The sequence below is a fragment of the Betta splendens genome, chromosome 10 (assembly GCF_900634795.4).
Source record: "Betta splendens chromosome 10, fBetSpl5.4, whole genome shotgun sequence".
In the NCBI taxonomy this organism is placed as follows: Eukaryota; Metazoa; Chordata; class Actinopteri; order Anabantiformes; family Osphronemidae; genus Betta; species Betta splendens.
In genome coordinates this window covers 15,367,704-15,388,886 of record NC_040890.2, presented here as the reverse complement: position 1 = coordinate 15,388,886, position 21,183 = coordinate 15,367,704, and the positions used below count along the sequence as shown (strand labels likewise).

Below are 21,183 nucleotides of genomic sequence, written 5' to 3'. Positions count from 1 at the left end.
TTAAATTCAGCAGAGACTAAAGAAACCCACTAGTTTTAGAGTCTTAGATCAACATCTGATAAAAAAGTACTTTCTGTCAATACTCCTTGCTTCACAACTGCCACTGATGTTCACTGTGGGATTTTTTTAAAGCAGAACTTTTATTAATTTCTTTTATAACCATTCTTCTTTACTTACATCAGCTTTCTGTGTTCCTTTTGGCAAAAAAATGTTCATTATAAAAGAGTACTATTACTATTACTTTAACTATTTCCTATTGCTTTACTATTACTATCTTAACAACTAAATTAAATACATACTCAGATTGTTTACATGGTTAAAAAAACAGCAACACTACAGTGTAGAAAACCTCCTATTGCAGATCAGTCTTGTGCTCATTCATTAATATTCCTTAAGCAAAATTATAAAAGAATTAGTTAGGAGATGCCATGTGTGTCTTTCTTGGTTCCCAGCCATACCTACTATTGGATACATGAATCAAGTGATTTCAGACTATATGAACCAGTTGGCCATCTCCTTAGTAGTTCAGAAAATACTTACAAGTGCAAAAAGCAAACATAGTCCTCATTTCACATCTTTGAATTACCACTGTATTAAACACTAATGTTGTCATGGGGGAGAGTATTGTGTGACTTTGTGAGACTCATGCTTGTGTTTTTAGTCTAATGCATTATATTTATACATTCTTTATATGTTTCTGCTATGTTATGGTTATATTGTATGTTGTGTTATTAATTAGACCCTGAAAAGTTAATTAGTAACAAGTGATAATAAAATAACTTAGAGAAAGAAAAACTACGATGGACCTCGTCCATCGTGGATGGACCTTATTTTGCTTTTGACATTGCTCTTGTAGCTGTGATTTTATCTATGTTTTAACTTTATTATTCGCAACTCATCAACATTTTCATTCCCACTGATTCACGTTTGAAGGCCGTCGTGTGGAACTTTTATTTTGTAGTCCGGGGCCGAAGCCGCGCCGGAAGTGCGATTGTTTCTTGTGGCTCGGCTCAGGCTGCTGGGGACTGGAGGAGCAAAGCACTGGCTGTGATGCCGCTGGATGATGGCTGCTTTCGGAATCTTAAGTTACGAACACAGGCCATTAAAAAAGCCCCGACTCGGCCCTCCGGACGTCTACCCCCAAGATCCAAAGCAGAAAGAGGTCAGGATTTACGATGCGTACCGTTTAAACCCACGAGCGACGGTTTTCGGAGGAAATTTGCCAGCAGAGGAGCTGTGCGAGCTAACAGTGGCTAACGCTAGCCTGGTTAGGAAGCCCTCCAGACGACTGGGGCCTAGCAATAACAATGAACGGCACCTAGTGCTGCTTGTCAGTTAGTTAGCTAGCTCGGCAGCTTAGTTGGAGAACAACCGATTGGTCGAAAAGCGGAGATGTCAGCGCTAGCTTAACGCTTGACGGATGCTAATTAATGCGGGGTTTATTGCCACCCGTGCGTAGCTTTGTGACGGAAAGCAGCCTGCGTTCTGGATTGTGCGTGAGCAGTAATTGTTTGTTAGCTCGGTGTTTTGGTCCAACGACTTAACATTAGCCAACCTTCAGCATCCACAAGCTGCGGTTAAACGCCGGAGTTCGGCCTCGGTGACGAGCGCTCGTGCCTCCAACGAGCCTTGGATCATTTGTTAATGTAGATGAATTATTGGCTGCCCCGTTCTTAAGCCGCCCTGTCGGCGTTGCTGCAAATAAATGGAATATTGAAAAATAAATTTTTGGCATCTTGATGTGTAGCACATATTCTGAAAACCAGTAAAAGCTTAATGGCCAAGTTGGTTTTAAACTGGGTCAGAAACTTTAAACACTGCACTCACAATGAACGTGGTTGAATGTTTACTTTTTAAAAGGACGCTGGAAACAAATTAGAATAAATTGTGCAAAATTAAATTTCATTCACCCAACAAGAGAAGCGATGGGGCAAATTTGACTATTCCTGTTGTTCGTTCCAGGATGAGTTGACTGCTCTAAATGTGAAGCAAGGATTCAACAACCAACCCGCTGTGTCTGGTGATGAACATGGCAGCGCCAGAAATGTCAACTTCAACCCCTCTAAGGTAGTGAGCACCTTCACCCTGACTGCTACTTGTTGAATTGTTGTGTGAGCCTGTGTGTTTGATTTGGCCTCCTCATGATTTACAGATCAGTTCAAACTTTAGCAGCATCATTGCGGAGAAGCTGCGCTGCTGCACCCTCCCAGACACAGGCAGGCGTAAACCACAGGTCAACCAGAAGGACCATTTTTATCTCGTCACAGCCAGGTCACAGAACGCCATCAATAACTTTTTTACGGATTTAGCTGAAACTAAACCTCTAACACAGCTTGCAAAAAAGGTAAGATGTTTTTTATCGGTAAATGTTGCTGTTTGTGTATTTGCCTCATTTTATTGTAGCTTGTTGAATAATTGCTAGAGCAATCTGCTGCTGCTGCTGCTGCTGCTCTCGTAGCCTTTGAACTGTGCTTAGCGTTGTTGTGTTTGTTTCTTTGCACGTTGGTCTCCTGGTCATTTTTTTTATTCATCATTTCTTTTTAGACTGTGATCATTTATGTTAGAATCTTCTTTCCTTACCCTTCCACAATTTAAATTCAGAAAGCAGTGGTATGGATTTTTTTTCTGTTGCACACAACCCAAATTGTTTCACTCATATTCACCAAAGACAATTGATTTCACAAAAATTTCAAGCAATTTCCTTTGTTACAGTGTAAAAGTTAAAATCCTTTTATTTTTACAACATGGTTAACTGTGTGTGTATTGATTGCCCCAGTTTTTCTCCAGGCGTTGCATTTAATATAAGTGCTGTTTTATCTTAGGACAAACACTGATTTAAAAAAAAAAAGGCTCCGTCAACATCAGCTTGCTATTATGCGAACATGTCAGTTTATGTATTAACACTACCAGTCGACATTGTTTGTCATCAAACATATTCTTTGGCGGTTACTATGGCCTCGCAGGCCTTGATTTATGTATTAGGTGATAATGCTTGGCATTTCATTAAGCAGTTTTGACTTTTTTGTCAACATAATTTAAATAATGTCAAACATTTTTTGTTTTACTGTGCAAATTGAACCGACCGGCAAATTTCATATTAATTAGTCCTTTTTTGACGTTTAAAATGTCTTTAACAGGTTCCAATTTTTAGCAAAAAGGAAGAGGTCTTTGGGTACTTTGCTAAGTATTCAGTACCTGTCATGCGTTCAGCATGGATGATCAAGATGACCTGCGCGTATCATTTAGCTATCACAGAAACTAAAGTGAAGAAGAGGCATGCAATCGATCCTTGTATAGGTAAGGCAGTTGATAGTGATCACCTGATTAGGAAACTAGATTACAAAATCCGTACATGATCATTTTGCCATCAGATTTCTATGTGACTTTATAATGACTTACTGTATTTTGTGTGTAGAATGGACCCAGATTATTACTAAGTACCTGTGGGAGCAGCTTCAGAAGGTGGCAGAATTTTACAGACAGTTTCCGAATCAAGGTTGTAGCTCACCCCCACCAGCCACTCCTGCGGATGTGGACACAGCCATGAAGCAGTGGGAGTACAATGAGAAGTTGGCCATGTTCATGTTTCAGGTCAGTTCAGTCTCTGATGCCGACCTCTGAACGTGTGTGAGTTTGAATAGTTCAATATGTTACTGTAATCACTGTGTATATTACAGTTATTCTTCCTAAATTACGGATTATTTGGTATTATGTTGCTGATAATTTTTGATAATAATATATATACTGTTTGCTTTTTTCAGGATGGTATGCTCGACAGACATGAGTTCCTGACGTGGGTGCTGGAGTGTTTTGAGAAGGTCCGACCTGGTGAAGATGAGCTTCTCAGGCTTCTTCTTCCCCTTTTACTACAGGTATTTTCTTCTTTTCTGTTTCTACTACTATAGTTTTTTAAATTGACATTATTTATTTTTAATGCATCGATGGCTTACATTTGGGAACATCTTAGTAATATTCACTTAACTGTACACAGTTCCAACACTAGCTGCTCAATGTTATGACAGGTTTCTTTAGCTGACCACAGTCTGTCACAGCACTTAAGCAGCATTGACCTTTTGCTGACAGCGACCTCTGGGACCTGCAGCTTCTCATTTGGTTTCTATTCCCAACGCTAACCATTATTAATGAGCTTTAAGTACTGTTGGTAAAGCTCCACTGGTCTCTTCTTTTCTTTAGTACTCAGGTGAATTTGTACAATCGGCTTACTTGTCACGAAGACTGGCTTACTTCTGCACACGTCGGCTCAACCTGATGCTAAGTGATGGGAGTCTGGGCCCCAGCACCGGGGGGCATCCAGCCCATGGCATCCTGGCACAGCAAGGTAATGCCCTGCCCCCCACACCGACCTCCCAGCCAGCTGGAGGGAACCAACCTCAGACCCCCTTCACGGATTTTTACATCTGCCCTCAGCACAGGCCTCTGGTGTTTGGCCTCAGCTGTATGTTACAGGTACTATGGTTTTCTTTTAAACATACACTTTTTTCTTCTGATATATATTTAACAAAATGTAAGTTACTGTTTTAGTAATTTGAGTTTTCTCTTTCCCTTTTAATCTTTGTCACGTTATTGTCGCATCAGAGCATAGTTTTGTGCTGTCCCAGTGCTCTGGTGTGGCATTACTCTCTAACAGATAGCAGAAACAAGACTGGTTCCCCACTCGACCTTCTTCCCATTGCCCCTTCCAGCCTGCCAATGCCAGGAGGCAATACTGCATTTACACAGCAGGTATGTAAATGTGTGTGTGTGTGTGTGTGTGTGTGTGTGTGTGTGTGTGCAGCAGCTTTTTGGTTAATTTTTATTTTCAAGTTACATTTCATTAACTTTTAAAATACATGTCAAATAGTTTGGGCACATTGATGCTGGATGTTACAGATAAAATATAACAATCCAGTAATCTCAGGTACCCTGGACCCTTCTTTCGCTGTAGGTCCGTGCAAAGCTGAGAGAAATTGAGGAGCAAGTTAAGGAGCGAGGCCAGGCAGTCGAGTTCAGGTGGTCATTTGATAAGTGCCAGGAGACAACAGCAGGTAAGAACAATGTGCCTTTATCTCTGCAGACACCTGTTTGCTGCTTATGAACACCGGTTTGGTGCAGCTTTGATTTTTTTCTGTACTGTGTTGCCAGGGTTCACCATTGGAAGAGTACTTCACACCCTGGAAGTTTTAGACAACCACAGCTTTGAGAAGTCTGACTTCAACAACTCACTGGATTCACTCTACAACCGAATATTTGGTTCAGGCCAGAGTAAAGATGGTCATGAGGTGAGAATTGATTTATTTGTTTTTGTATAAGAAATTATTATAGATTAGAAATGGTTTGCTTGCCTCTGTGGTGTGGAGAACCATTACTACTGTAATCACTAATGGCAGATTATAAAATGTGGCACCAAGTCTATTTTTGGCTGCAATTGTCCCTTGCATGTGTCTGTCCAGATGTCACCAGATGATGATGCAGTGGTGACCTTGCTTTGTGAATGGGCGGTGTGCTGTAAGCGTTCGGGTAGGCACAGGGCCATGGTGGTGGCCAAGCTGCTGGAAAAGAGACAGGCTGAAATAGAATTAGAGGTAAGATGAACCCAAATCCCCAGCTGATGTCTGTTCCAGGGTTCTATCTTTTCTAGTAATAAACATCAGTATATGTTGTATGTGTATTTAGCATTATACCATTTAAATTGTTCTTTTTTACATCTCCATTGAAATGTGTTGTGTGTGTGTATGTGTGTGCTTTGTGTTTTTTTGCAGAGGTGTGGTGAATCAGAGGTGGTGGATGAAAAGGGCTCTGTATCATCTGGCTCCCTCTCAGCTGCTACGCTACCAGTTTTTCAAGATGTACTGCTGCAGTTCCTTGATACTCAGGCACCCACACTGAGTAAGTCTTTTCTTGTGATTCTCTTTATATCAAACATGATCTCTGACAAATAATGAATGCCCTTGCTAGACTACAGACTAGTATGTCACTGTTGTTTCCCTACCCCTAAGTGAAAACCCTTTGTTAAAGAACTCTAATCTGTTGCCCCTTTGCAGCGGAGCCTGGGAATGAAAGTGAACGAGTGGAGTTCTCCAATCTGGTCCTGCTCTTCTGTGAGCTCATCCGTCATGATGTCTTCTCGCATAACATCTACATCTGCACACTAATTTCCCGTGGTGACCTGGCTTCCGACTCCCACCTGCCGCGCCCGCGTTCTCCTAGCGACGAGCCCTCCGATGAATCAGAACGCAAGGAGCAGGACGCGGGCAGCAGTGTCAAGATGGAGGCACGTTGGAGGCATCTGTTGTTGAGCGTTATGAGTCATTTGTGCAGCATTTCAACTGCTATAAAGGTGTAATGTGAGGTTATTGTGTGTTTAACAGGACACTGGTCTGTCGGAGTCAATGGAAATTGATCACAACTCCAGTGCTAATTTTGATGAGGTAAAAATCATTAATTCATACTAGAATGTGGTTTGAAAGTTTGTTTGGTAGCATTTGATTACGTTTATAGCCAGCGTTATTTAATTTCCATTTCTCACATTGTGCCCTGCAGATGTTCAGTCCTCCGATGCACTGCGAGTCCAAGGGCACCCCCTCACCTGAGAAGCCTGCCGCTGAGCAGGACAGCAAAGCCGGCATTAAGGACAAGGGCATGGACCCTGCCTTCCCTCAGCTCTATGATCAGCCCCGCCACATTCAGTATGCCACCCACTTCCCTATCCCCCAGGTACGGACACTCGCAGTGTGACATTTACAAAGAAAGCCCATCATATTATACTTCTGAGTAGTTTTTAGTACGTTATTGTTTTCAGACTGAAGAACTCATGTGTATCAGACATTTCTATGAGGCAAATATTGCTTTCAAAGCATTCGTCTGCCCTTTAGTTGCCAGGCATCAGGACTGTGTTGATCAGAGGTTCTCAAACCAAGTCCTCAAGGACCCCTGCCCTGCTACCCATGCCCCACCATCTGCTCATTATCTTGTTCTTGTGTGTTTAGTCAGAAGCTGGAAGAGAACTGATCTAGACCGCTGACAATGATAATTAGCACAAATGTAATTGAGCCAAACTGGTTCACAGCAAATATTACTAATAAAAAATGTTTATTACAGTTTATTGCAATAGGTACTTGTTTGCTGGAGTTCAGCTACTTTTACAATATATTTTGGCATCTTCAGAAAATTCTGAAATTGTATGATGCAATATCAGTTAAAACGTTAAGGACTTTTCATCAGTCCGTTTTGTTGTTATCGCTAGGAGGAGAGTGCCAGCCACGAGTGCAACCAGCGGTTAGTGGTCCTGTACGGTGTGGGCAAACTGAGAGATGAGGCGCGACACACCATCAAGAAAATTACCAAAGACATCTTGAAGGTCCTCAACCGCAAAAGCACGGCAGAAACAGGTATCAGTTCGTCAGTTGTATCAGCTGTTGACTAATGGTCAACATCGCTGTATCTGTATGTGTAGTGTGTCTGCTGTTTAAGATTTTATTATTCTTTAACTACCTTTCATGTTTAGGTGATGAAAGTGAAGTCGGTGAAATTGCCTGGGAATTTTTCTGCATCATGCAATTTATTGGCTGCATCTGTTGTGTAGAATAATGATGTGCATCTTTATAAAAGATGATGTTTTGCCAGGTGGCAGTGAAAAACATTCTTCACCTGCAGAATGACTGCTTGCAGCTGTTATGCTCCTTTTTCTATGGCTGTTTTTTTTTTTTTTAATACTCTATGTGCATCCATTCCTCTTGCCATTCTCAAAAGAACTGTTCTGTTCTTTTTCAACCCTAGGGGGTTACATCACTCAATCTTCTATTCCACCCAATTTCTATGCTAATAGCTCTCATCTGTTCATAGCCACTTTATCTCAGATGCGTGTGACATTTTTAAGACGATTTAAGGTTTTAAAGTTATAATTGCATTGATTGGAGTGTTCTGTTGGGCCTTAGCACAGTTCTGCGAGCTCATGATGACCTTCAGCAGAGTATTGTCTCTCCTAAATGAGAAGAACCATTTTCCTTTACTTTACATTTTTTTAGCCATGGCTTTGGTACTGAAGCTTCAAATCAAATGAGTCTGGAAGTGAGATAACAGATCATTGGCCTAACTTGATTTCATGGTTGGCCTGTCCGGCAGGCTTTAAAGAATACAGCTGACTTGTTTTAAGGTGTTTTTTATCCTCTCGTTCTTTTTCTTACCCTAATTTTTCACGTACATAGGAGGGGAGGAAGGACAAAAGAGAAAGAGGAGTAAGCCAGAAGCCTTTCCCACTGCAGAAGATATTTTCTCCAAATTCCAGCACCTCTCCCACTTCGACCAGCACCAGGTCACCTCCCAGGTTAGACCAAGCAACCTCATTACTTCACGTTCCTGTGGCTCATGTCACAGAGTATGCAGGGATCTGAGAGGTGGGGGGGACTATCTACAGAGTTTATTAATGCTAATTCTTAAGCAGCTGAAAAAACTCTGAAGGTGTAACATGAATGTAATTTGATTTCCCTTGTGAGATGTCTGAATAACAGTTTAATGGGTAATGCACTTAGGTGGCTGTAACTCAGAGACCCAGCAGATTTTTTTTTTTAATTTATATAGCAAAGGTTATAATTGACATTGTACTTGATTGTGAACACTGGTGATGGAGTTAAGTATAGCCCATGGATTGTTAATTATAAACATAATAAGATGCTAATCAAAGGGCAAGCATGAGCATGAACTAATACGGATAGAAAATGTTTAGGGTCAAACTGTTAATTATGTTCAGGGTTGTTCTGTTGAGTTATAATAGTTTCCTATGTACAAACACATTTCCAATAGCATTATGGATGTGCTTGTATAAAACAAATGACCTTTTGGAAACAAGCTTATCTGCTTTCTCCCTCAGTCTTAGATGAGAAGATCGATCTAAGTCTCATCTATTTGCTGAGACAGTTTTTTTTATTTGGCAGGAACAGCTTGTTTCCTCCTGCTTCTACTCAGCAATAAACTAAGCTGAACGACCGCTTATCTGCAGTTTTATATTTGATTGAGAGATGCATGGGGGGGTGTGGATCATTGTGTTTGCAGTTCTATAATAATAGATTGTTGTTTTTCATGTGCATTACGTCTGATATCTTCTGTTTGTGTGCAGGTTTCCAGAAACGTGCTGGAACAGATCACCAGCTTTGCCTTAGGGATGTCTTACCACCTGCCTCTTGTCCAGCACATTCAGTTCATCTTTGACCTCATGGAGTATTCGCTCAACATTAGTGGCCTCATAGACTTTGCTATTCAGGTACGGTCAACTTTATCACTAATGCTTTTCCAATTTACATGCTTCTTCTTTCATTCACCACAATGTGTAACCTCTATTTATGGTGTGTGTCTCGTAGCTTCTGAATGAGTTGAGCCTGGTGGAAGCCGAGCTGCTGCTGAAGTCGTCCAGTTTGGTCGGCAGCTACACCACCAGCCTGTGTCTGTGTATTGTAGCTGTACTAAGGAGGTACCACTCCTGCCTCATTCTCAATCCGGAGCAGACAGCGCAGGTTTTTGATGGGTATGCACAAACTCTATGTGTTTTCACATTACATTTCATAGAGTCTGGATTGTTTGGTTTGTTTAGTTTGTAAATCAACCAAAACAGAAATTGGATCCTACAATTAAAAGGATGTTTGCAACATTAAGAAATCAGTAGGACGTGTAATTAAAGTAATAAAATGGATGTTTGTGGTTACAGCACCAAGTTAAAGATTCTTAACTTCTGTTTTTAATGAGTTTTTATTGTCGCAGGAATGCTGACAGGACAGTTAGTTTCTGATGCTGGTTTTGGGTTGTTTGTGATGCCGGTACTTACGGAAATGTAGCTGATATTGCAGTCGCTCTTGTATAAAGTAATTATGAGGTAAATTGCTAAAGAGAAAGATGGCTCAAATAAAACCTTTAATTAAAACGAATGCAATTATAGACGGCGGTTTTTCCGCTACACGACCCTCTTAAAGCTGGTGTAACGTCGTAGCGCATCTCACTTGAGCAAACACTGCTGAGTAAAAACACGAGTTTGTGGTTTTATTGGGATTTTGTGCCAAGCTTGTTGTTGGGGGTGTTAGTTACACCAGGACAACAAATTATCTGGCAAATGGAAAATGGCAAATTGTTATTTTAGCGCCGTCTTGGATGCATTAAGTATAAAAGTAAAGCGATTTAATTAGGGGGCTTGACAGTTACTTGATATTGAAGTGTGTTTTGTGAGCAGTCATAATGGAAAGTGAGGCAACTTTTAGTTGGTAACTGACCGAGCTGTTGATTCATAGGTGTAATCTTCTGTTTCATAGGTTGCGTATTGTAGTGAAATCAGGCGTGAACCCAGCCGAGTGTTCCTCCGCTGAGCGGTGCATCTTGGCCTACCTGTATGACCTCTACACTTCCTGTAGTCACCTCAAGAACAAGTTTGGCGAGATCTTCAGGTAAAATGGGGGGAAAAAAGTTTTTGTTACTTTATCAAACATGCATATTTAGCTCTGTGTACCAAAACAGCTGTTTATTCCGTTGCTTCTCCTTATCTTACAGTGAATTCTGCTCCAAAGTGAAAAACTCCATCTACTGCAACATTGACCCATCAGACTCCAACATGCTTTGGGATCCTGTGTTCATGATGGAGGCCATCGCCAACCCCTCAGCCCACAACTTCAACCACTCCATGGTGGGCAAAATTCTCAACGACAGCCCCGCCAATCGCTACAGCTTTGTCTGTAACGTGCTCATGGACGTCTGTGTGGATCACCGGGATCCCGAGAGGTGTGTTTCTCCCCGCAACACGATGATAAAAGGCTGAGCTGCGAAGTCTGTGTTGGCCTGTTTTATATCTTTATAATGTGCTTTCAGAGTGAACGACATCGGGATCCTGTGTGCAGAGTTGACAGCCTACTGTCGTTCCCTGAGCGCTGAGTGGCTTGGCATCCTCAAAGCTCTCTGCTGTTCTTCTAACAATGGCAACTGTGGCTTCAATGACTTGCTGTGTAACGTGGACGTAAGTTGTTTATTTTTACCTGTTCCTGTTTGGTTTTTGCCCTCATATGTCTTCTCTTATTTAAAACATTTAATTCTTGATCTCATTTTTAATCATTAAATGTTTATCACCACCTTGTGTCCTTCAGGTTAGCGATTTGTCCTTTCATGATTCCCTGGCCACCTTTGTAGCCATTCTTATTGCGAGACAGTGCCTACTCCTAGAAGACCTGGTTCGATGTGTGGCCATTCCTTCCCTCCTCAATGCAGGTAAGGATCACTCCAAATTAAAAGTCCCGTGTTATGAGTGGGTGCAAGGAATTAAGTCTGTCTGTTTACAACCTCTTTGTTGTCTGCTTTGACTGTCAGTCATTTTTTTAACACTTCTTATTTAGACCTCTGCTGGTTAAGAACATTTCACACTCTCGACTGCAGCTTGTAGCATGCAGGTGTTAAAGTTAACAGTTAATGTATTAAACTATATTACATTTTGTGAAATTAGCTGGCCTGCATGTTCTTCCTAAGTACCCTCTCTACATAAGTGCCACCTGGGGTACATGAACACCACTCAAAAAACCTTTTGAAGTGGGTCCATTTGCTCACCAAGACTTCCACTTCTATTGTTCCTCTGTGTAATACAGCTTTTCCGAGGGTTCTTTGTGCTGTTTCACCCTTTCTGTATATGTATATATAATCCATTAGGCGTTAGCCATTAGGCACTCTGTAAATGAGCGAACTGTGCATTGCAGCTAGACTCCTAGGGAGGAATGCCAAAGCCTTATAAAATGCATTACTTCTATCTGAGAGTAGCACTTTTGATCTGGGTCCATGAAGCACTGGTGCACTTTGTACACAAGCCAACAAAGTGCCTCTCATTCCCCAACTTGGACTCAAAGTCCCATTTGCGGCTTGGTTTGGTTTGGTTTGGCTCCTTTCACTTTGTACACACACGAAACGCCAGCTACTCTTGCTGGTGGTAAATGCTTTGTTCTCACTTTCTCTGTTAAAAATTCCCCTTCATCCTGCCTAATGAGAAGTCTATCTAGGACAAAGTTTAAATTTAGATGTGTGACTTTGATGTGGTAATTTATGTAGGCATAGACATGTGGAAACTTTAATCAATGCATCTGTGTCCAAACTTGCTTTCAGCCTGCAGCGAGCAGGACTCTGAGCCAGGAGCCAGACTCACCTGCCGGATTCTGTTGCACCTTTTTAAGACGCCGCAACGCAACCCTTTCCCCCAAGACGGAGTGAAGTCAGGTAGCAAACACAAGTGGAACAGTATTGTTTGAGTTAACCTGGGATAATACTGTGACTTGTTTCTTATAACGTTGTAACGATTTTGCAGATAAATCTTCAGTCGGTATCCGGTCGTCTTGCGATCGTCATCTTCTCGCTGCTTCTCAGAACAGCATAGTTGTTGGAGCAGTATTTGCTGTTCTCAAAGCTGTCTTCATGCTGGGTAACAGCCTTTGCACACCTGTGTATTTATGTTTTGGATAATATCATATGAAAGCGCAATTACTAAGAGTTTTTACTGGTTTTCTCATGTTAAGGCGATGCTGAGCTAAGAGGCTCCGGACTGTCGCACCCCGCTGGCCTCGATGACATATCTGAAGGGCGAAATGTCTCCATAGAAACAGCCAGCTTAGATGTTTATGCAAAGTATGTTCTGAAGACGATCTGCCAACAGGTGAGGAACTGAGTTACAATGAGTTGGACAGTAGGAAAGCCATAATGTGAATTGAATAAAAAATCTGATTTACTGACTTACTTGCTGCCTATTCACACAGGAGTGGGTTGGAGAGCGCTGCCTCAAGTCTCTGTCTGAGGACAGCAGTGCCCTCCAAGACCCTGTGCTGGTGAACATTCAGGCCCAGCGGCTGCTGCAGCTTATTTGCTATCCTCACCGTCAGCTGGACAGTGATGATGGTGACAACCCTCAGAGGCAGCGCATTAAACGCATCCTGCAGGTCTAGTACACAAACAAAATAGCGTTTTTCCTTTTTGCATGTTAATCCTTATGTTGGTACACTGAGTTTGAGAGACTGAGTGAGCCAGACTGTGTCATGATTATAATTTGTTATAGCGGGCTGCCATTTTAAATCAGATCTACAAGGTATTACTGCCATCTCCTGGTTGTATCAAAGATAGAGGAGCTGTACTGATCCTTTTCACAGCTGTAGAAAATGTCTATGACTCATAGTGACATTTTCTGTTTTACAGAACATGGATCAATGGACGATGAGGCAATCGTCTCTGGAGCTGCAGTTGATGATCAAGCAGAGCACAAACAATGTCAGTGGAGACGGTGTTTGTCTTTGAAGTGTAAATTTTAAACAGGCAGTTTTTGTTAAATTGATATTATTGTTTATTTTTATACAGGAGCTTTACTCACTTTTGGAGAACATAGCCAAGGCCACTATTGAGGTGTTTCAAAAATCAGCTGAGATGAATTCCAGTAATCTATCAGGGAATGGAGCAGCAGCTCAGGGTGGTTCAGCATCCAACAACAGCAGCATCCCAAGCAAAATGAAACCTATTTTAAGGTGTGTCCTGCTTGTTTACTCACAGTAATTGATTTATTTTTATAAACTCAGCTTAGTTTTGACTTTATTCTCATTTGCATTCAGTGATATTTTTTTTAGTCTAATATTTGGGTTCAATCTGCAGTTCATCGGAGCGGTCAGGGGTTTGGTTGGTGGCTCCGTTGATAGCCAAGCTGCCCACGTCAGTACAGGGCCATGTTCTGAAGGCAGCAGGTGAGGAGCTGGAGAAAGGACAGCATGTGGGCTCTTCATCACGAAAAGAGAGAGACAGACAAAAACAGAAAAGGTAGGTTGCTTTTTATGTAATACTAGAAAGTATTATTTCATTTAATATGGCTGTTAAAAAAATATTGAATGGACAATTTTATTTTGTGTCACTCATGTCAAACCGTCAAAGATACGATACATAAAAGTGAGCCACGTGGTAAATAACATCATCTCCTCCTCAGCATGTCACTGCTGAGCCAGCAGCCGTTCTTGTCTTTGGTGCTGACCTGCTTGAAAGGACAGGATGAACAGAGGGAAGGCCTCCTCACCTCTCTCTACAGCCAAGTTCAGCAGATTGCTACCAACTGGAGAGAAGACCAGTACCAGGATGACTGCAAGGCAAAGCAGATGATGCACGAGGCTCTGAAGTTGCGCCTGAATCTTGTAAGAACCTGACTGTCTAGAATTAGTTCAGTTTTTTTTTCCAATCAGTTTCCTATCAAAGGAATTGGAAGCACTGCTATTGTTGCTGCTGCTATTAAGTACATTTTTAAGTGACCAGATTTTCACGATCGTTCTCTTCCCCGCCGACAGGTGGGTGGCATGTTTGACACGGTGCAGCGCAGCACCCAGCAGACCACTGAGTGGGCAGTGCTACTGCTTGACATCATCAGCAGTGGCACAGTGGACATGCAGTCCAATAAGTGAGTGTTGACTACTACTGCCATCCACACATCACTCACACACAGCTCTTATGCCAGAACAATTAGCATGATGAGCCTTACTCGTGTTTGTTTCTCTCCAACAGTGAGCTCTTCACAACAGTCTTAGACATGTTGAGTGTGCTGATTAATGGCACATTGGCTGCTGATATGTCCAGTATCTCTCAGGGAAGCATGGAGGAGAATAAGAGAGCTTATATGAACCTGGTCAAAAAGCTCAGGGTAAGAACATCACACCATTCCTAATTTATGACCTGGGCAACTGTGTGCTTTAAATCCTTAGTCGGAGTTTAGTTCGAAGGACAAAGTGAATTGTGAAGAAATAAAAGGTCACATTGTCATAATTTCCACAATGTGCCAAATTTTTTTCCACAGAAAGAGCTTGGAGATCGGCAGTCAGAAAGTTTGGAAAAGGTTCGTCAGCTTTTGCCACTGCCAAAGCAAACCCGTGATGTCATAACCTGTGAGCCTCAGGGCTCTTTAATAGACACAAAGGGTAACAAGATTGCTGGCTTTGAGAAGGAGGTAAGATGTTTATCACATGCTTGCGACGACTACCTGCAAGTAGGAAATCCTGTCAGATTCTTGAGTTTAAGACTGCTGCGTCTCCCATCAGGGCCTTCAAGTGTCCACCAAACAGAAGATTTCTCCCTGGGATGTTTTTGAGGGGCTCAAACACTCCGCCCCTCTCTCCTGGGGCTGGTTTGGTATGGTGCGGATGGACCGCAAGGTGGCTAAATTTGAGGAGCAGCAGCGTTTTTTGCTCTACCACACCCACCTGAAGCCCAAACCTCGAAGCTACTATCTGGAGCCACTTCCCCTGCCCCCTGAGGAGGAGGAGCCCCTCACACCTGTCTCCCAGGAACCAGAGAAGAAAATAATGGAAGCAGTGAAACCAGAGAAGAATGTACCTAATGTGCCCACAGACACAAACAAGAAGAAACCCAACAAGAAGAAAAAGACTTCCACATCCGCCAAGACAGAGGTCACTAACGTCAGTTTGTGAAATTAAGTGGTTTCAATGAGATTTTTGGTGTATTGTTGTGTGAACACGTGGCAACAATCAGGTTTATAAAGAGACACATTTTACTTGTTCTTCTCAGCAGGACTACATGAACCGTAACCCAGGTGCTGTGAGTTATGCGACTAACATGCCACCTGAGCTGATGCAGAACCACCCCTATGGCAGGATGCCCTACAGCCAGCAAAGCGTCATTTACACACAGAATCAGCCTCTACCTCCAGGTAAGAGCTCAGGAGAAACACTAACCTATACATGTCATGTCACTGTGGTTTATGTCCGTCCACCTGTTTCCCCCACAGGTGGTCCAGGTCTAGAACCTCCTTACAGACCTCCCCGCAACCAGCAGATCAAAGTGATGCCCACTCGACCCACCTATCCTGGCATGATGCCCAGCATGCCCGGCATGATTGGACTGGACAATAAATACCCAGTGGGTTACAAACCCCAGCCTAGCAACCCTATACCACAGGGTCAGATGCTGCGTCATCAGCTACAGGTCAGACTGGTGAGTCAATCTGTCCTGAGACATCCAGCACGTAGATTTGGACAAATGGGTGGTTACTTAACTGGGCCAGATTCATGATGATTTGTTTAACTGTTGCTTAGTGTTTGATTACATTGGGAATATAATTTAGATGTTTTTGCAAATTACATTCATAAAATCAGCTTTTAACCCTTGCATTGAATCTGTTTTTTGTGTTTTTAGAATCAGAGCATAATAGCGATGAGACAACCACCCAACCAACAATACACGCCTATGCAGGCATCTCAGGTAAATCTATTTTGAGACATGCACAACTCATTTGATACATATTTTAATAGATAGGTTATGTGTAAACCTCATTTGTGAAACGATTAAGAAAAGGAGTCACATGCTGATGTTCAGTGCATCAATAATCCTGTCTTGAAATAAATATTTTTTTCAATATTATGTTCATTTAAAACATATCTCAGGGCTATACCACATATGGAACTCCATTGGGGATGCAGCAGCATCAACCCCAAGGTAGTGGTATAGTTTCTTCCTCCTATGGGAACCAAAGCTTCCAGGGCACCCATCCTGGAGCCAACCTGGCTGTGGTGGATCCTCTTAGGCAAATGCAGCCCAGGCCCAGTGGTTACGTTCACCAGCAGGCCCCAGGCTATGTACACAACATGCAGAACACACCGAGGTCAGTCGAGTTCAATATAGAACTATTGTTTTCTGCTCGGTAGCACTTGTGTTCAATTTTTGTCACAGTTTATATTCAAGGCATCACTACATCCCGATTGTTCTTTTGTGTTCTACCCTGTAAACCTTAGGTTTGCCCACCAGCCCCCCCAGCAGACTCCAATCATGCATGGTCTTGGTCACATTGGAGGCCAGGGCATCCACCCAGGCATGAGGCCCAACCAGATGCTGGCAGAACAACAACAGCAGCAGCAACAACAACAAGCAGCACAGCAGCAGCAACAGCAACAGCAACAACAACAGCAACAGCAGCAGCAGCAGCAGTACCTCAGACAGCAAGCAGCAATCAGAGTACATGACTTGATTTATATTAGTTTATACTGACCCTGACTATCAAGGGCTGTGGTCCAGTATGTCTACAGTCTTGCTGCAGGACAATCTGAAAATTAAAAACTGCAAGACATTATCTCTAACTAAACTAATTTCTTTTTCAGCAGCAGCAACAAGTTCAGCAACAGCAGCAACAGCAGCAACAGCAACAGGTCCAGTCACAGCAGGTTCCTCCTCAGCAGCAGGTTACACAACAACAGCAGCAACAGGTCTCAGCAGTGCCACCACCAGGTCAGGCACAGAACCAAGGCCTGGGCATGCAGCCACTGCCCCCACAGCAACCCATGGTACGTCCCATGAACCTTCAGGCGTTCAGTCCTAACAACGTTCTGGGGTTTGAGCGTAAGGAGACATGGAGTTAGTAGCAACTACTTGGATAAGCACCTTCTATTTAAGCTTTATTTTTTTTAAAGTTATGTAATCAGACATTTTCCTCTGAAATGAATTCATTTAATTTATGGTGTCCAGAGAGACCCTAGTCAGTAGGACTAGGTAAATAAACCTATAAAATCATTCTAATAAAGTGTTCATATCTCAGTTTCCACGACAGGGAATGCAGCAGACTCAGCAGCAGCAGCAGACAGCAGCTCTAGTCAGGCAGCTGCAACAGCAACTTTCAAGTAAGTAACAGGTTTAGTCTGATTTACTTATTCATTTTCCTTCCTAATATATATTGTGTTGCAGCAGATAGCTATAACAAACCCTTTCTATATTTTTCAGATCAACAACCAGGACAAGGCACCAACTCATATTTCTGATTGTGATTGTTGTGGTGGTAGTATGCAGAGAATTAGACCCTCATTATGTGTGAAGGCTCGGCTCTGTAGATTGAACGTATGCAGCCTTGTTTAAGATGGTAAAAAGGAAACCTGTTCAAGGCACAAAGGACCACAAAACAGATGAACTTAACTCCATGTCGACCACTAAGGCAACAATCAGAAAACATTGTCAGTTGTATAATTATGGATTATTAAACGCTAGATCCTGCTCTAAAGCAGACAGATAATGATTAATTATGGGAAAATTCTATGTAAGAAAAGTACCAGAAACTATAAGAATAATGCAATTTTTTATTTTATTTCAATTTGTACAATTTTTTCAGTTTCGTGTATTTCTCATTAAAAAAATCATGTCATTTTTGTATTGCTTGTCTAAATACCAGGTTTATAAATGTCTTAATGTAATTTTATTTGCTTTATTATAACTCCTGCTGCAGGACTAGATTGGAGTTTAAACAGCAATTTATTATGACTGTGTTGATACACTTTTCAGTCTGTGCTTCAGTGTAGCCTGTTGATGTCACAGGCACTTGTTGATACTAATGAACTTTGTTCTAGTAGCCACAGTAAACTGCTATAGTGAACCACTATGCAGAATGTCATGAACCAGGAAATATGTGAAAAGGCTTTGAGCAGTTTCTAAGTAAAAAGATGTAAACAATACTTCAGTTGTCTGTAAACGGTCTAAAAATAAGAAAACTGATACTGTGGTAGTGTATTTAGCAATACATTATAAAAATAACAATTCTCTCAATTTATAGAGCAAGAGTTCCCTTTATACACAAAATTAAGCTGACAACATAAACTTTCAATAATGGCAACTTTCCTTGCAGTCTCTCCTCTGAGAGGTTAATTACACAAGTCAAAAGTGAACATGAAACATTTTTAATTTGCTGACTTTTTTGTTGTCTTTGGTTTTTGTTTATCTACATTTGGACTGTCCAAGCGCCTGAAAAGCACCCCGGAGTCGCACCCTAGTGCTCTCCCCTCAAAGGGACAGTCTAGTCCCTGATACCTTGGTAGAAAGTTCAGCGCCGCCCAGCCCCTCTCACCTGGTCGCACCCCGAGTCTGGACAAGAGCTTGTTAGAAATGTCTGGCACCACGGGTTGAAGGAGTGTGCCATAAATCCTCAAGCATTCAAGTGAGACATGGATAATTGTGCTTATCCACTGCTGGTCTTTACTATCCTTTCTGTCCAGCTTCCAAGGTGCGTGGCGCTGAACAAAACCATTGGTCTGCCTCACGCAGGCTGTGATGGCCTCCAGAGCTTTGTAGACATGCATGTTCTCATAGTACCGCTCTACCAAAGCAGGAAGTTTTCCAACAGCATCCAACATGTAATAGTCTTCAACGACAGCCCTGCCCCCCTGTTGACTTGGAAAGGACTGAGCGCAGAAAGAAGGGTAGACCTGAGCTGGATTAAGTGCTGGAGCTGTGCAGCGGTTAAGCAAACCACCAAGAGAGTCAGTAAGCTCTGCGTGCAACAGCTTCATAACTTTGTCATCGGTGTAGTCGCAATCCGAGTCCGGGACACCCTGTCGCAGAAGAAAGTACCTCATACCATCAGTGGTAAACACCTGTGATCGTTCAAGGGGATCTACAACATTACCTAAACTTTTAGACATTTTCTTTCCTCCAACTGTCCAGTGTGAGTGCACATATATTGTTTGTGGCAGTGGGAGTCCAGCTCCCAGAAGAAAGGCTGGCCAGTAGATGGCATGAAATTTTAAAATGTCCTTTCCTACAATGTGATGGGCAACATTCCACCACTGCTCATGGCTATTTGGATAGCCAGCTACGGTGAGGTAGTTCACCAGAGCATCTAACCAGACATAGATGGTTTGTTCTGCATCACCAGGGACTGGAATGCCCCAGTGAAGACGACTTCTCTGACGTGACACCGAGAGGTCAGGAAGATCCTCTTGTAGCCAGTGGAGAACAGCCTGGTAGAAACGCTCAGGCTGCACAGCCCCTGGGTTCCCTCTGAGCCAGCTAAGAAGCTGAGACCGAAATGCAGACAGGCGGAACATGTAGTTCTCCTCTTTCATCCACTCCACCTGCAAAGATTCACTAATGTGAATGGCAGCTGCACCACCCATACACTCCCAATGACATCAAGCTTACATTGTGTTCTTAATATCACATATCTTACCTTGTGTCCACTCTCAAGTGATACTTTGATATCCTTCCCTGATGAGTCCATAGCGTCGCCCACCTGTGATGGCATGAGGAAACTCTCATCCTGTGTTGAATACCAGCCCTCATAGCTACCTTTGTAGATAAGCCCTTTGTTCCGGAGCACTGACCAGAAATGCTCAACGGCACTACGATGCCTCTGTTCAGTGGTTCGTATGTAGTCTGTATATGAAATGTTGCAGCTACTGAAGAGATTTTTGAATCGCTCTGACACATCAGTGCAAAAGGTCAAGGGATCTTTTCCAGCAGCTTCAGCAGCTTGTTGGATTTTCAAACCATGCTCATCTGTGCCTGAAATTCAAGGTAAAAAGGATTGAAGCATTTCATCATGAATTATTTTAACAAATGAAAAATACTTAGCAACAGAGATAAATGGAAATGCTGTCACAATTAAAAAAGGCAACACGCACTTATACATTCTGGTCAGCTGAACACTTACCAGTTGCAAACTTTGATCTGAATCCCTGAAGTAGCTTGTACCTGTGCAAGCAGTCAGCTATCACAGCTGAATACAAGTGTCCCAAATGAGGAGACGCGTTGACATAGAAGATCGGAGTGGTTACATAATGGTTTCTGTTGTCCTTGCACTGATGGCTACTGGCATATCTTAAAAAGTGGACTCTCTTGTATCTAGATAAAACTGAAATTGGTGATAAACACGGACTTTGTTGCAGTCTGTGGACAGCCCTAGAGCCTCTAGTGGCAAACAGAAAAGGCAGGCTCATAGTTGAACAGCAGACAACGCCAAAATGAAGTCTACTAAATGACAGCTATTTCGGCATGTGTAGAAATTATGCTGTAACCAATAACCATTCATTTGCGGCGGCTAGCAAAAATATAGTTTAGCGTAGTTTTCGCACTAAAAACAAGATGACAAAGAAAAGAGGGTACCTTCAAAAAATGTAGCGTTATGTTTTTCTTCAAAATACTCTTGAATATATTAAGAGCATGTTATAACATTTTAGGTCTTTGTCTTAGCGTAAAGTACATGTGTTTGCTTGCTTGTCAAGGTTAGCCCTTCTTCCGGTTACTATTGCCAAGCGAATACCTCGACCAATCAAAGTGCAGCATAGTAGGGCACGAGAAGCAAGCACCAATAGGAGCTCGACGACTTTATTCGTTTTAGATCTGTCCAGATATCAGAATAATACATTTTAAGTGGAAAAAATATGGAATATA

General features: G+C 42.3%; 2 protein-coding genes across 10 annotated transcripts; one reads left to right on the top strand and one right to left on the bottom strand.

Moving 5' to 3' along the window:
• The first annotated feature begins 1,003 nt into the window (after positions 1–1,003).
• med12 (mediator complex subunit 12) lies at positions 1,004–18,163 on the top strand. 8 transcript variants are annotated; one of them, XM_055512344.1, is made up of 43 exons: positions 1,004–1,162; positions 1,963–2,067; positions 2,153–2,344; positions 3,138–3,297; positions 3,416–3,591; positions 3,762–3,872; positions 4,195–4,467; positions 4,597–4,743; positions 4,946–5,045; positions 5,143–5,279; positions 5,451–5,582; positions 5,760–5,886; positions 6,042–6,271; positions 6,369–6,428; positions 6,541–6,714; positions 7,247–7,388; positions 8,205–8,323; positions 9,113–9,256; positions 9,354–9,517; positions 10,293–10,424; positions 10,528–10,755; positions 10,843–10,987; positions 11,115–11,235; positions 12,115–12,225; positions 12,314–12,427; positions 12,522–12,658; positions 12,759–12,938; positions 13,192–13,263; positions 13,351–13,514; positions 13,639–13,800; positions 13,964–14,165; positions 14,316–14,425; positions 14,530–14,665; positions 14,819–14,968; positions 15,060–15,437; positions 15,547–15,688; positions 15,767–15,972; positions 16,174–16,239; positions 16,422–16,639; positions 16,770–16,989; positions 17,133–17,315; positions 17,567–17,648; positions 17,749–18,163. In XM_055512344.1, the coding sequence occupies exons 1-43, from the start codon at positions 1,061–1,063 to the stop codon at positions 17,784–17,786; spliced, it is 6,492 nt and encodes a 2,163-aa protein (XP_055368319.1). In that variant the 5' UTR covers positions 1,004–1,060; the 3' UTR covers positions 17,787–18,163. The 8 variants fall into 8 exon arrangements, with proteins under 8 accessions (XP_055368319.1, XP_029020675.1, XP_029020674.1 ...); XM_029164842.3 differs by having other exon boundaries at positions 7,244–7,388; positions 15,060–15,428; positions 15,550–15,688; XM_029164841.3 differs by having other exon boundaries at positions 7,244–7,388; positions 15,060–15,428.
• mars2 (methionyl-tRNA synthetase 2, mitochondrial) lies at positions 18,086–21,048 on the bottom strand. 2 transcript variants are annotated; one of them, XM_029164844.3, is made up of 4 exons: positions 20,444–21,048; positions 19,961–20,295; positions 19,418–19,865; positions 19,205–19,343 (listed from the first exon to the last, which is right to left on the bottom strand). In XM_029164844.3, the coding sequence occupies exons 1-4, from the start codon at positions 20,727–20,729 to the stop codon at positions 19,309–19,311; spliced, it is 1,104 nt and encodes a 367-aa protein (XP_029020677.1). In that variant the 5' UTR covers positions 20,730–21,048; the 3' UTR covers positions 19,205–19,308. The 2 variants fall into 2 exon arrangements, with proteins under 2 accessions (XP_029020676.1, XP_029020677.1); XM_029164843.3 differs by having other exon boundaries at positions 18,086–19,865; positions 20,444–21,036.
• Positions 21,049–21,183: the final 135 nt, after the last annotated feature.

Bases quoted from the DNA above. Each gene is read 5' to 3' on its own strand.
- med12 (XM_029164837.3), top strand. From the start codon at position 1,061: ATGATGGCTGCTTTCGGAATCTTAAGTTACGAACACAGGCCATTAAAA. The intron at 2,345-3,137 runs GTAAGATGTTTT...TGTCTTTAACAG, and splicing joins TAACACAGCTTGCAAAAAAG to GTTCCAATTTTTAGCAAAAA. The intron at 7,389-8,204 runs GTATCAGTTCGT...TCACGTACATAG, and splicing joins CAAAAGCACGGCAGAAACAG to GAGGGGAGGAAGGACAAAAG.
- mars2 (XM_029164843.3), bottom strand. From the start codon at position 20,729: ATGAGCCTGCCTTTTCTGTTTGCCACTAGAGGCTCTAGGGCTGTCCAC. The intron at 20,296-20,443 runs GTAAGTGTTCAG...CTTGAATTTCAG, and splicing joins CAGATCAAAGTTTGCAACTG to GCACAGATGAGCATGGTTTG. The intron at 19,866-19,960 runs GTAAGATATGTG...GAATCTTTGCAG, and splicing joins CACTTGAGAGTGGACACAAG to GTGGAGTGGATGAAAGAGGA.